Source organism: Pituophis catenifer, unplaced genomic scaffold, assembly GCF_029215685.1.
Source record: "Pituophis catenifer annectens isolate HBS135680 unplaced genomic scaffold, rPitCat1.0.hap2 SCAF_4, whole genome shotgun sequence".
Classification (NCBI taxonomy): domain Eukaryota; kingdom Metazoa; phylum Chordata; class Lepidosauria; order Squamata; family Colubridae; genus Pituophis; species Pituophis catenifer.
In genome coordinates this window covers 78,645,998-78,659,245 of record NW_027256884.1, presented here as the reverse complement: position 1 = coordinate 78,659,245, position 13,248 = coordinate 78,645,998, and the positions used below count along the sequence as shown (strand labels likewise).

Genomic DNA, 13,248 nt, shown 5'->3' with positions numbered 1-13,248 from the left:
GCAGTGCCTCACGTAACCGCAAAATGAACACGTTAAGTGACCGTGAAGAAGCATGCTTTTCATGTGCTTCACTATAAGGCACGCAACGCACAATTAGGAGTGGCAATACTTATACTTTCCATAGTGTTGTGTTCTGCTGTTACAGGGAACGCAGCGCCCATGGGTAACCTAGCCTCTCACTGATAAGGGATTAAGTAAATATGTTTTTTGCAGGACTAGAGACACTTGCATAAGTGAAGGGAATGGAGGGTCAATAGTTCAAGACTGAAGCTGTAAACCATTGGAAAAACTGCTGTCATTCAGCTAAGGCTATAAAAACTTGTAACACTGATTGTTAGCTTAAACTTTAAACATGACTAAACACTGTTTAAATTTATGAACCGGCCAAATACTCTGTTCAAAGAAAATACATTGTATGTTTGTATGTGTGTTTCTAATTATTGTTATTTATTCATATTTGTTCTCTTTTATTCTTTAAAGTTTAACAATTCATTCTTTATCTTAATATCTTTATATTTGTTTGGGGTTGGCTTTCTTCCCTTTCATCTTTTTTATTGTACAGCAATCTTTCTCCTCAAACCTACCACCTCTCTCTTTTCTTTCCTTCTTACTTTCTCTTCCTCACCCTCTTCTTCTCCTCCCTACTTCCTCTTCCTTTCTCCTTCTCCTCCTCTCTTCCTCCCTCTCTTACCCTCACTCCTACTCTAATTTCCCTTCCCTTCCTTCATCCCTCTCTATTGCTGTATCCTTTTATGTATATGGACTACTCAGAGGGCTGAAAAAGTTATTTCTGACTGGTCCTCTCCCTTTTGACCAGTCCTCGAACTTACGACTGTCCTCACATTTTACGTTTTTGCCCTATCTTGTCACCATGGTGAAGAGAAGCAGTTGTGAAATGAGTGACATGGTTGTTAAAAATGCTGCACGGGCATAAATGTGAGGATGGTCATAAGTGTGAGGACCAGTCAAAAGTGCGAGGACCTGTCAGAAATGACTTTTTTCAGCCCTCTATACACATAGCCATGGCCACCCGGTCACATGACCAGCTAGCCACACCCACCCAGTCACATAACCTCCAAGCCATGCCCACAAAATAAGCCACGCCCACAGAACCGGTAGTAAAAAAATTTAGAACCCACCCCTGGTTGGGGGTCACCACAACATGAGGAACTGTATTAAAGGGTCGCGGCATTAGGAAGGTTGAGAACCACTGGCTTAGAAGAACTTGGTGGAACAGCTTCTTGGATTCAACTGTAAGTGTTTATATTGTATAGGACAAATCATGTCTAGGTTTAGTGCTGGGATATATAGCTTATTTGTTTGTATAAAGCCATGTACGTACAACTTACAAGACTGTGTATGTTGATATTAAAAATCTAATTATATGCCAGTTAGTATAACATATTTTATATTTTAGGGAAAGAGGCATCCTAAACAATGGCAAAAAGACTGCTAACAACAAACACAACAAAGTCTACTGTTTATGAGCACTTTGCATTATCAAGTGATGGAAAACATTACGTGTGCCAATGTATTAGAAAAGATGATGATGGTGAAAAACAATGTGATGCAAAAATTAGCAGTTTCAGTGGGCCTGATAAAAATGCACCTACAAGAGCATCAAATTTGAAAAGACACTTACAGCGTTTTCATCCCAAAGTGTTAGAAGCCGTGAATGAGAAAGATAGCAATGAAAACATTGCATCTACTTCTGTGACAAAAAACGTTCAGAAATCTACTGGAGAACAATCACAAATAAGAAAATTCTTTATATCTGACAAAGTTACCATAAGGATGACACCAGAAAAATTCAAACACCACATTATTGAAATGGTAGTAAAGAATAGTGTACCACTATCCTTCTTTTCACAGACAGCCTTTTTAGGCCTAAATGGAGAAATGGCAAAAAAACTTGGTGTTTCTCTGGAAAGAGAAAGTATAAGGAAACTTATAATTGAGGAAGCCAAATGTAAAAAGGAAGAACTACAGAAAGTTATGAAAGAACGTTTTGTCTTCCTTAAAATGGATGCATGCACACGTCACAGAGTCAATTATTTCGCTATTAATGTTAGATTTGTGGATGAAAATAACAAAACAATAACACGGACCCTCGGAGTAAAGGACACTCAGGCACATCACACCAGTGATTACCTTCAGAAGTTAGTGGAGGGTGTTCTAGAAGATTTTGAAATTAAAAAGGAACAGATTTTATGTGTTGTGACAGATAACGCTTCTAACATGTTGAGCACAATTGAGAAGATGAAGGCAGATGAAGAAGGTATCAAACAGATATTAGACTTAGAGGAAGACAGCTCTGCAAGTATTAGAGAAAGTTTAGAAACTGAAGAGAATGCTGACATTTTTTTAGACAACTTTGTTGAAGAAGCATTGAAGCTTGCTACTATTCATCATATGCGATGTGCTGTTCATACACTGCAACTTGCCATAAGAGATGGATTAAAAGATCGCCATGCAGCTACATTAATTGGCAAATTACGGCAAGTAACTGTTGCAGCCAGGGCCCCAAAAACAGATGCAATTTTGAAAAGACGTGCAGGAAAAGGAGCCATTTTGGATCAAACAACTCGCTGGGGAAGCACTTATTTAATGGTGAAGCGTTTGCTTGAACTTAAAGACTTCATAGAAGAAATGGACAATGAAAATCTTGCATTAACTGCAAGCCAGTGGACACAAACAAAAGAGCTGGAGAACCTTCTTTCTCACCCCTTCACTGTCACCAAGAGGTTGCAATGTGATGATCTAACCCCGGGTAAATTCCTCTTGGAATGGAAGAGCCTGTTATATCGCCTGAACAAAAATGGAGGGTTAATAGCTGAGGGCATTGCATCTTCAATGATGAAAAGAGAGAGTCTTTTGCTGGAAAATGAAATCTTGTTAGCGGCTATTTATGTCGACCCAATGAGCCGACTTTTATTGAACAGTAAACAGATTGCTACTGGGAAAAAGGCCCTCTATGATGTAGCAGTTCGCATGAAGGGATTACGACCTGAAATACCTCCACAGGAGGATGGAGTTCTTTTAAGCAATAGTGGTAACTCAGAATCATCTTCTTCAAACGAAGAATTAGACTTTGATTCCTTCTTAGACAAAATGGAAGTTGCTAAAGGAAAGCGACGTCGCATAAGCGTTACAGAACCAGTAAATGTCCAAATAAAAAAATTCCAACAGGAGTTTTATAAAGCACTAAAAGAAGTTGAAAAGTATGATCGCTCATCAAAACTTACTGTTGAAGAAGCCATCCTTGTTTATCCAGAGATCGTTAGTGATGTGGCCAGAATAGTTACTGCAATGCCACCCACCCAAGTCAGTGTCGAAAGATTATTTTCAGCCCTAAAAATAATAAAGTCTGACTTAAGAGCCTCTATGAAAGAGGATCTGGCAGAGGCAATTCTCTTCCTTAGAACTCTACATTGAATTGATTTGCATTTGCTAAGCCTATAACTACATTTCAAGATTAATATAAACCATTTCTAGGTTTTACAGATTTTGTTTTTGGTTCATATAGATAAGCTTTGTTTTTGTTCTAAAACAACCAAATAATGTGGTTTGTATTTTTGAACTGGTAAAGTTCCTGTTCCTGATGTTTATGCCTGCTGCTACTATCCAGCAACTTGATTAATTAAATTAATAAAAAAAAATTAATAAAACTTTGTTGTTTTCATTGTGTTTGTCTTTTGCTTAAACTGTTCAATACAGTAGACTGTTGGCTTCCCAGCCAGTAGTCCTGTGGTAATGACATGTATGTTGCCTTTCTTTCCTTCAAGGAATGTATAAAATACATTCGCATATTAATACAGAGGAGTCGGAGTCGGGGAGTCGGAGTCGGAGTCGGAAGTACAAAAAACTGAGGAGTCGGAGTCGGAGTCGGAACATTTATCTCCCGACTCCACAGCTCTGCTTCTTTGTGTCTGACTGAGAACCCACATTTCATTAATATGGTTCAGTCACTGAGACCAGGATACAGTCCACCCAGCAGAGCAGATGTTGCAGTGAAACTGCTGGATAAAGTGTATGACAGAGAAATGGAGCAATGTGCAACAGCTCTGGAGGGTAGAATTGTTAACCTAAGTATTGATGGGTGGAGTAATGTCCACAATGATCCTATTGTATGTGCTTGTATAACAACAGAAGAAGGGAAAGTCTTCCTTGCACAAACAATTGATATGTCAGGAAATGCACACACTGTCAGGCTTCGGTGCTATCTTAAATAAACTTCATTCTCAAACGCAAAGTCTCTAATGAAACTCTCTGTTTCATTTCATTCATATCAGCGTTGGAAGAGAGAGCCTAACTTGGAACGCTGACACACACAGCAGAATACTTACAAGAAGTGGCAGTAAAAGCTATAATAACATGTGAACAAAAATTCAAATGTCTAGTACGCAGTTTGGTCACAGACAATGCTGCAAATGTATCCAAGATGAGAAGAAATTTAGAAGAGCAGGAAGGGAATACAAAGCTAATAACATATGGTTGCAGTGCTCATTTGCTGCACCTCTTAGCCAAAGACTTAAGTGTTCCAGAAATAAAGACTAATGTTGTTGAAATTGCTAAATACTTCCGTAACAATCATTTTGCTGCTGCAGCTCTGAAAAGGATGGGTGGAACCAAGCTAACACTCCCACAAGATGTTAGACAGAACTCTGTGGTGGACTGTTTTGAGCAGTATATCAAGAACTGGCCTATTCTGATGACAGTTAGATAAAATAGATGGCACTGTCATGGCCAAAATCCTCAACATTGAGCTTAAGAGAAATGTTGAACATATGCTGAGCATCCTGAAACCCATCTCTGAAGCTTTAAACATAATACAGAAAAATAGCTTTTTTATTGCTGATGCTGTTGAAATTTGGAAGGAACTGAGTGAACACTTAAAAACAGAACTACACATGGACAGAATTAAATTACAAGCATTAAAAAAATGAATGGGACAAGTACTGTCTCCAGCTCATTTTTTGGCAAATATTGTCAATATCCAGTATCAGGGTCAAAACTTAAGTGCTGAAGAAGAGGAGTTAGCTATGACATGGGTATCCAGCAATCATCCATCTGTAATGCCAACTATAATAAACTTCAAAGCTAAGGGAGAACCATTCAAGAAATATATGTTTGCTGAAGATATTTTAAAGAAAGTCACACCAGTGAACTGGTGGAAGTCACTTAAGCACTTGGATTTAGAGACTGTTCAAGTAATGATTTCACTTTTAACAGCAGTAGCTTCTTCTGCAGGCGTTGAAAGAATATTCTCTTCCTTTGGACTCATTCATTCTAAATTGAGAAATCGTTTGGGACCCAATAAAGCAGGAAAACTTGTTTTTCTTTTCCAGATTATGAACAAAGAAGAAGATGAAGATGACGAGTGAGCTACAGAGGACAGTATTTAAGTTTTTCATATGTAGGCTGGGCTGACAGTCTAAGTTTCTTAAAATATATATATTTTGTTTAGCCAAATTAGTTAACAAACATGGATGTTTGTTTAAGCAAATAACATATGCTGTAATGTTATTGTTTCAGTTGAATAAATCTATTTAAATTGTTATTATTAAGGTAATGATTATTTTTCTCCTTCCTAAGTACAACAGAAAAGTTGTCCAAATATGAATGATTAACCTATTAAACTGGGGATAAAAAAACTAATATGAAAAGTTGTTATTCTAAAAATCTTCATCTACTTGCATATTAAAGTTATACCAGCAAGAATTAGTCTTTATGTAGAAATATGATTTAAATCAAGCCTTACTGACTAGTGATTTAAAGTGTGATTTAAATCAGTTTGATTTAAATCAAATCCACCCTGCATCCAAACAACCAATCATGGATAGGAATGTTTAACTGTTTGGCTTTAAGAACATTTCCTACTTAGATCCAAATAACTGCATATCCCTAATCATTTATTTTGATTTACACTTTGTCATATGTATATGTAATACGTTTGCTTAGAAGTCTGTAACAGTATTCCCTCCTTCCCAGGGTCTGCACATTCCCAAACCCCTATCTTCAAGAAAGGTCATTTGTAACAGGCCATCAACAAGAGCAACCAGTGCTGCCCCCCTACTGTAAGCCATCCTGATAATCAATTTCCTCCAGAATTCTCTGGAGTTCAAGTCCAACCATCTTTTCAACATCATTATCTAAAAAGGGAAAGATGGATATTAGATGAAAATCGTCCCAAACTGACTTTCTCCCTTCAGTCTTTTTCTCATTCACTTTCCCTCTCCTCTCCTCCTTCTTCACTCCCTCAGGCAACTCCTTCCTGGATCATCTTCTGTGGCCAAGCTCAGTGTAACTCAAAGGTTATCCACCATGCAGTACAAGCACCTTAGGTGCATCAATCATGCAGCTCAACAACAAGGATCAGACTGAGGCCAGCTGCTAAGTCACTATCACAAAGTTACTCTTTTTTCCTGAAGCACATCCCATGTTCAGCCTGAGTATCTAAGAAGAACACTGGCTTTTATTGGGAAGTTATTTCAATTGTTGCAGACTACAGAAGATGAAGTGGAGAGCTGCATAAGGCTCAAAGCTGCAAGTTTGAGACCCCCAATCTAAATGATGATAATTCATATTTTATGATGTACATATTAGTCATTTTATTCTTAATGAAATCTATATTTCTGCTATTCATTAATTCTATTCCATTAGATCTAACCACCTTCAATCAGATCTATTACATCCTTCCTCTTCCTCTTAGCTTCACTAGCCTTCCCTTCTCTTCTCTTAATCATGTTCTTCCATCATGCTTTTGGTCAATTGAGAAGATATAAAATAGATTCTCAGCCTTAGTCACATCTGTACTACATGCAGCTTTCCCTGCTGATGTTAAGAACTAAAATTATCAATTTTAGTACATTTGGTCAATATGCCTTAGGTAGATCAAAAGCCTAGCTTTGCCCCAAGTTTGATCATATTATGCTATGTAAATTAAGCTCTCTAACTTAGAGGCTACTTTGTAAATTACACAGCATACACCACCAACTAGGAAATACATTTAAGTCTATGTAATATTCTATTATATATTCATATCCTGCTTACTTTTATAGAATCATAGGGCTAAAAGCGATCTTGGACATGAATCCTTAGTCCCACACAAATGGCGGTCCAATTTTTGTTTGAAAGGGTTGTTGCCAACTTTTTTTAAAAAAAAATCTCTAGTGAAAGACCACCTATGACTCCAAAAGACAGACTTCTCAACTGCTTAAAATCTCTCATAGGCAGAAAATAACATTTTATTTCAGATGTAGATCTTTGAAATGCTTCTTATTCTATCCTCAGGTACCACATCCTCTTGCCTGTAAAAGCTTTTTAAGTCTCCCTTAAGCCTTCTCTTCTTTAGTTTTTATTTAAAGAACATAGCCAGTTCTTTAAACTTATCTTCATGGGATTTAGTCTGTAGATTTGCTGAAGTCTTCCTAGTTCCTCAACATCCTTCTTGTATTGTGGCAACCAAAGTTGAACACAGCATTCCAGGTGTAGTCTGATAAATGTAGTATAGAGTATAGCCATAATTTCCCATGATCACAATGCTGTGTTTCTGCTGATGCAGCCTAAGGCTTCTTTGGCTGTTTTAGTAGCTGAAACGCATTGCTGGTTCATGCCTAATCTATGGTCTACCAGGACACCCAAATCCCTCTCACATGTATCACTGTTGAGCTAGGTGTTATCTATCTTGTTCCTGTCCATCTGTTTTTTCTTTCCTAAACGAAGAACCCTACATTTCTTGCCACTAAATTGTGCTTTGTTGGGAGAGGCTCATGTTCACATTTGTCAAGATCCTTTTGAATGTTAATCGTATTTTCTCAATTCTCTATCTATAGCTGTGTCCAAATTATTTATAAAAATGGTGAAAAATACTGGGCCCAGGAGAGAGCCCTGAGATAGCCTACTGGATACTTCTTTCATTACAGATACAAGTATACATTTGGAAAAAAATGCCCATATAATTATTTCCCTTTTAAACAATTTTTGAGTTTTCTGCACATATTTTGCAATTGTCCTCAAGATGCAGAGTTAAGGAGGAACTTTCAATTCAAGTTTTAATGTCATTATTAATGCTAGTGAATATACAAAAACAAATAATATATAGTGAGGCTTTTGGAAGACAGGTGGAAGATGAAAAAAAGAATTCAGGTTTCTGGATAATGAATGTGCTAGCCTAGTTTTATTTATTTATTTATTTTTCCAGCAAATCTAGAAAAGAACAATGAGTGCAGGAAAGCCACAAATTTATTAACACAAAAGATTGAAAGACAGATCATTAAGGGTTGTATATCTTATTTCAGTTTTCTATAGTTACCTAAATTAGAAATTTTCCCATCATTGGCTGTCCCAGCATTTCCTGGAGCAACCAACACTTGTTTCAGGTGTGGAGACTGTGCTAATTTCCAAGCCAGTGCATGTTCTCTGCCTCCACTGCCAATCACAAGCACTCGATCCATCAGTCTGTGGAGAAAGAAAACATATAAACATTAGATATTGCACTGAGTTACTGCTTCAAAAACCTGGTTTGCACATTTATCACAATACTATAAAATTTCTTTTTTCCTCTAAAAGAGAAGCCATGTTTGTATAAAAAAACTCAAAACATCTGAACAATTTTTTCAATCTATCCATTCATATAGCAAAGTATAACAATAGTGTTAAAGAAAAACATTGCGTAAGAGGAATGCCATAAGAGCGCTTCTTAATCTATTTTAGTGCATTTAAGAATATATTTCATACTTCTCTGAAAGTGTACATAGGCTAATGAAAGACAAAAGTCAAAACTTCCTTCCAGTTACTACCAGTATTTAATGTGCATGCATTTCCATTTAAAAATCTATAGAGTAAATTGGGGCTACACCTCAAAAATAAATTTTGGATTGCCGCTTGAGCCATGCACAGGGAAAACAGGAACCCCAGGATAGGACATAGAGTCTGTTTCATCCCATTTACTTCTAATCAGCCAAACTGCACAGCCTCCTACTTTATTTCAGGTACATTTTGTCTTTTTTTTTCCATAGCAAAACTACAAATAATTGAAACTGATGGATCATCTTGTTTGTAGGGTCTCTATTTAGAGCAGTGTTTTTGCTGGCTGGGAAATTTTGGGAGTTGAAGTCTATACATCTTAAAGTTGCCAAGTTTGAAAAACCCTGATTTAAAGTAAATGCAAACTCAGTTTTGGCTACATGTGATGTCAAAGGCATAGGTTTCTTCATGAATAAAATGGCTGGGCAAGGGACATTTCCTCTTCTTTGTAGTATAACTTCCTTTTTCAGTTAAATGGAAGGTAGAATCAAGTGCTTCCACCTGCTATATTCGCAATTACTGAACATTGATCACAACTAATAATGACAGCTAAAGACAGCTTGCCCTGGATTTTCCTAATTATATTCCTGCAACAATAATATGAAACTAGGTTGGGCTAAGACAGGGGTGTCAAACTCATGTTGTCACAGAGGCGTCACGTGATGTATCGGGACTTTGTTCCCCTTCCCTAAAGCAGGTGGGTGTGTGGCCACCATGTGACGCATCCAGCCCATGGGCCCGGGAGTTTGACAGCCCTGGGCTAAGATAATGGCTCAAAGTTCCCCAGTGTTCTGTCCCCCTTCCTCACACAGGCAAACATAATACCAAGCACGTCTGCCAATATTTTATTAGGTAAACAGATTAGAATTCTTGGCAGACCAAGGTTTTGGCAGTAAACTGCCGAATGCCTGCCAAGACCGTTTTCACTCCCATAAAGCAGAAGAGGACTTATCTTCAGTCCGTTCCAGGAGCAACAAATTATCCACGAGACAAGAGTTTAGTCAATGTTCAGTCCAAAATATATCCAAGCAGAATTTCAAAGATCACAATGTGATTTTCAGGGTTTAACTTTGTCCGTCACAAAGCTTGAAGAGCAATCCCACCCACTTTTATTCCTGGTGGGGCGTGGCTCTGTGACTCAGCTCAATCTCTGGCCCTCCCACGCCTCTTCCGTTGCTGCGCACGCTTCTCCCTCCGACGCTGCCTGGGATCAAGCCAGGATTCATCATCCTTGCTCCCTATCAATTGATGCTCCGATATGCCTTCCTCCTGGCACATCCCAGGCTGTTCCTCCTGGCCTTCGGATGGAACCTGAGACATTGCCAGAAAGGAGGGTCCTGGAGGCCTTGTCAGTTCCTCCCCATCACCTTCTGAGTCCTCTTCCTCTGTTAGGACAGGCTCGGGAGTCGGGGTCACAACACCCAGTGAGTTCCAAGTATGAATGGGGATCTGGCTTTCTCTAGCTGAAGACCAATTTTACATATCAAAGAATATTCATCCCTAGAATTAACTAATCCCAAACAAACATAACTTGTGCATTTTGAAGAGACATTTTGTAATGGAGAATTCTGTTATACTTTTAAGCACTTATGATTACCAATATACTTATTTATGCAGCTGAAACACTTATAATTTTTTAAAAAATAGACAACATAAAACAAGACCAATAAATTGCCTTTGCGATGTGGAAGCTTTTATACACTGTAATGCTGCCAAGAAAATAGCTTGCCACTTAGTTAAAAATTTCATTCAGCAAAGCTCTGTTGCAATCTTTGCAAATATGGCATTTGCCCTCCCCCTCCCCCTGTGACATCATCGTTATTCAGGTCATTTACCTTTCCCTTGTCAATGTAAACAATTCCTTCTATTGCAAACTAAAGATAAAAGCAAATCTTTACTTTTAGATACTCATGGAGAGTGGGGGGGGGGGGAGAGAAAGAGGCCCATGTAAAATGTAATGTCAAATGGCCATGGAATTGGCAAGGAAGATAATGACTTAAATAAGACCCTTCGCTGAAGCAGAACTTTCTTTCGTAGTAAGCATACATTCCTATTCCCAGGCAGAGCACTGTCATGGACTAAACAGACTTTGTTGGTTCACCTAAATTTTTACCATTAAGACATATATATTATTCATCAGGAGTTTTCACAACTAAAAGGTAAGAGTGATGATTGAAAAGAAGGGAAGGAAAAAGAATCACAGCCCTTCTGCTGCAACAGTTTTTCCTTCTATCCAGAAGAAATTTAAACGAACTCTATAGAACTGTGAAGAAACAGCAATTAAACATTTTAGTCTATATATGTAGTCCTCAATTGACAACCAGTCACTTAGTGACCATTCAAAGTTATGACAAACCCCCCAAAACTACTTATAACCTGGTTCTGGAGTTCCAATAACTGCAGAAACCCCTCCCCCCTCCGGTTACATGACCACATTTTGGGCGCTTAGCAACTAGCTCACCTTTATGGTTGATTTCCAGCAAAAAATGACCATAGAAATACTTTGACTTACTTAATGACTGCACATATGCTTAATGACTGCTGCAAAAGTGTCATAAAACTGGGTTCAGTCATGTGGATGCCTCACCTTATGAACATCATGGCTTACAGTGGAAATTACGATCATAAGTTGAGGACTACTTGTACATATGTGCAGCTATTTGAAAATAAATTTGACTTAATAAAGGAATTTGTTTTCAAATAGGCATGAATAAGATTAGACTGCATAGCTTCCAGAAAAGTTATTTTTTTCCCCAAAAAATCTAAATTATGATATGTAGAGCTACATATTTAAAAAACACCAAGCTTCTTTTTGATATTCTTAGTTTGTATGACTGTCATTTACTACCCATTTGGTCACCTTTGAAGTTTAGATTTAAAAAAACTTTGATACAGAATTCATAAAAACTAATGTTCTTTGCAAAGATGAAAAATAAAGTAAATGAAATCCTAATATATATATCTGCCTAGAAATTGGTTGCATAATTTAAGACAATACAGTGCTAAATTGACACACAAGGAATTGTATTATAAGTTTACAAATCCTATGAACACACTTCAGACTAAATCCTATAGAATTTTGTTGATTTTATTTCTTAAAAAATCCAGCTTCAGATTTGTCATTCGATATACATGAAACCTAAGTGAGCACTCTGGATTGTAGCAATGAAATGGGTTCACTTATCATAATAAAGTATGATTTTTGGTGGTTGTTTGCTGATTAAATCATAATAGTTGGTGGCCACATTGTGATAACTTAAAATTACTCGCAACTGTGCATTGTCAAGAAAGTTTGTCTTATTTAATTGTTGTAAGGACTTTAATTTGGAGCAATTCAAATGGGAGGGAAATGTGTATAATTAAAATGCAGCAAAAATTTACTGACATGAAAAGAAATTTTGTAATTTGATTAGAGAAATTACAAGTACAAATTCCCCTTTTTAAAATTTCTATTTAGTAACAAATACAATATATCTTTTTTTGAAAAGATCAGTGGTGCTGAAGAATTATGGAAAATACTTTCAGGTAAAGGTATTTACGATTATAATATAATATCTAACCCTTCAAAGATAGTGCTGGTTATAAGGATCAAAGAAGTCACTCTCTTAGAACTCAGTCTAAGAGCTAACAATGACACATAATACTTACTGTGATAGTAGCAATTTGCAAAGAGGGATATCAAATTCCAAAAAGGCAGGCAAAAAAAGGAAAGAAATAGAGAGGTGCCTTCGGCTAAAAGATGATCAGGTCCATACTGACGACATTAGATAAGTAACCAATGAAAAGAAGAGTTCAGTTCAGCATCAAAAGAAAGGGCGGTTACAACTGATAATTTATATGCCTTTTCCAAACAAGACTATAGGTTCGCCATAATGGTTCTATGCTATTCTGAAAATTGAGAAAGCTTTCAAATGTAGAACAGCATGGAGGATAAAATGGAGATTTACAGTTCAAAGAAAAAGAAGAAAATCCCACTAGATGTGCCAGTTTTTGTCTTTCTTGCAACAACTTTTTGGATTCTGGCCATATTTAAATATTTATGTCTAGCATTTGATAGTTTTTGAGCCCAGACTAGATCATCCAGATACTAAGTACTATACAGGTAGTCCTTCACTTAAAATAGTTCATTTAGTGACTGTTCAAAGTTACAACGGCATTGAAAAAATGACCTTTGAAGCATCCCCATAATCATGTGGATCAAAATTCAGATGCTTGGCAAATGACTCATACTTATGACTGCTACTGCACCCCAAGGTCATGTGATCACCTTTTGCAACCTTCTGACAAGCAAAGTCAATGGGAAAGCCAGATTCATTTAACAACTGTGTTACTAACTTATTTACTGCAGTAATTCACTTAACAATTGTGGCAAAGAAGGTCGTAAAATGGGGCAAAACTCACTTAATAAATGTCTCACTTAACAACAGAAATGTTGGGCTC

At 37.2% G+C, this 13,248-nt stretch overlaps 1 protein-coding gene across 1 annotated transcript in view; it reads right to left on the bottom strand.

Moving 5' to 3' along the window:
* The window catches only part of GART (phosphoribosylglycinamide formyltransferase, phosphoribosylglycinamide synthetase, phosphoribosylaminoimidazole synthetase), a 55,049-nt gene extending 42,525 nt beyond the window's left edge, over positions 1 to 12,524 (bottom strand). The window contains exons 1-2 of the mRNA XM_070944337.1: positions 12,457 to 12,524; positions 8,315 to 8,460 (exon numbers count right to left, since the gene is read on the bottom strand). Of these exons, the coding sequence (XP_070800438.1) occupies positions 8,315 to 8,456 (142 nt within the window). The 5' untranslated portion in view covers positions 8,457 to 8,460; positions 12,457 to 12,524. The remainder of the gene's footprint in view (positions 1 to 8,314; positions 8,461 to 12,456) is intronic.
* Between the last annotated feature and the right edge of the window lie 724 nt (positions 12,525 to 13,248).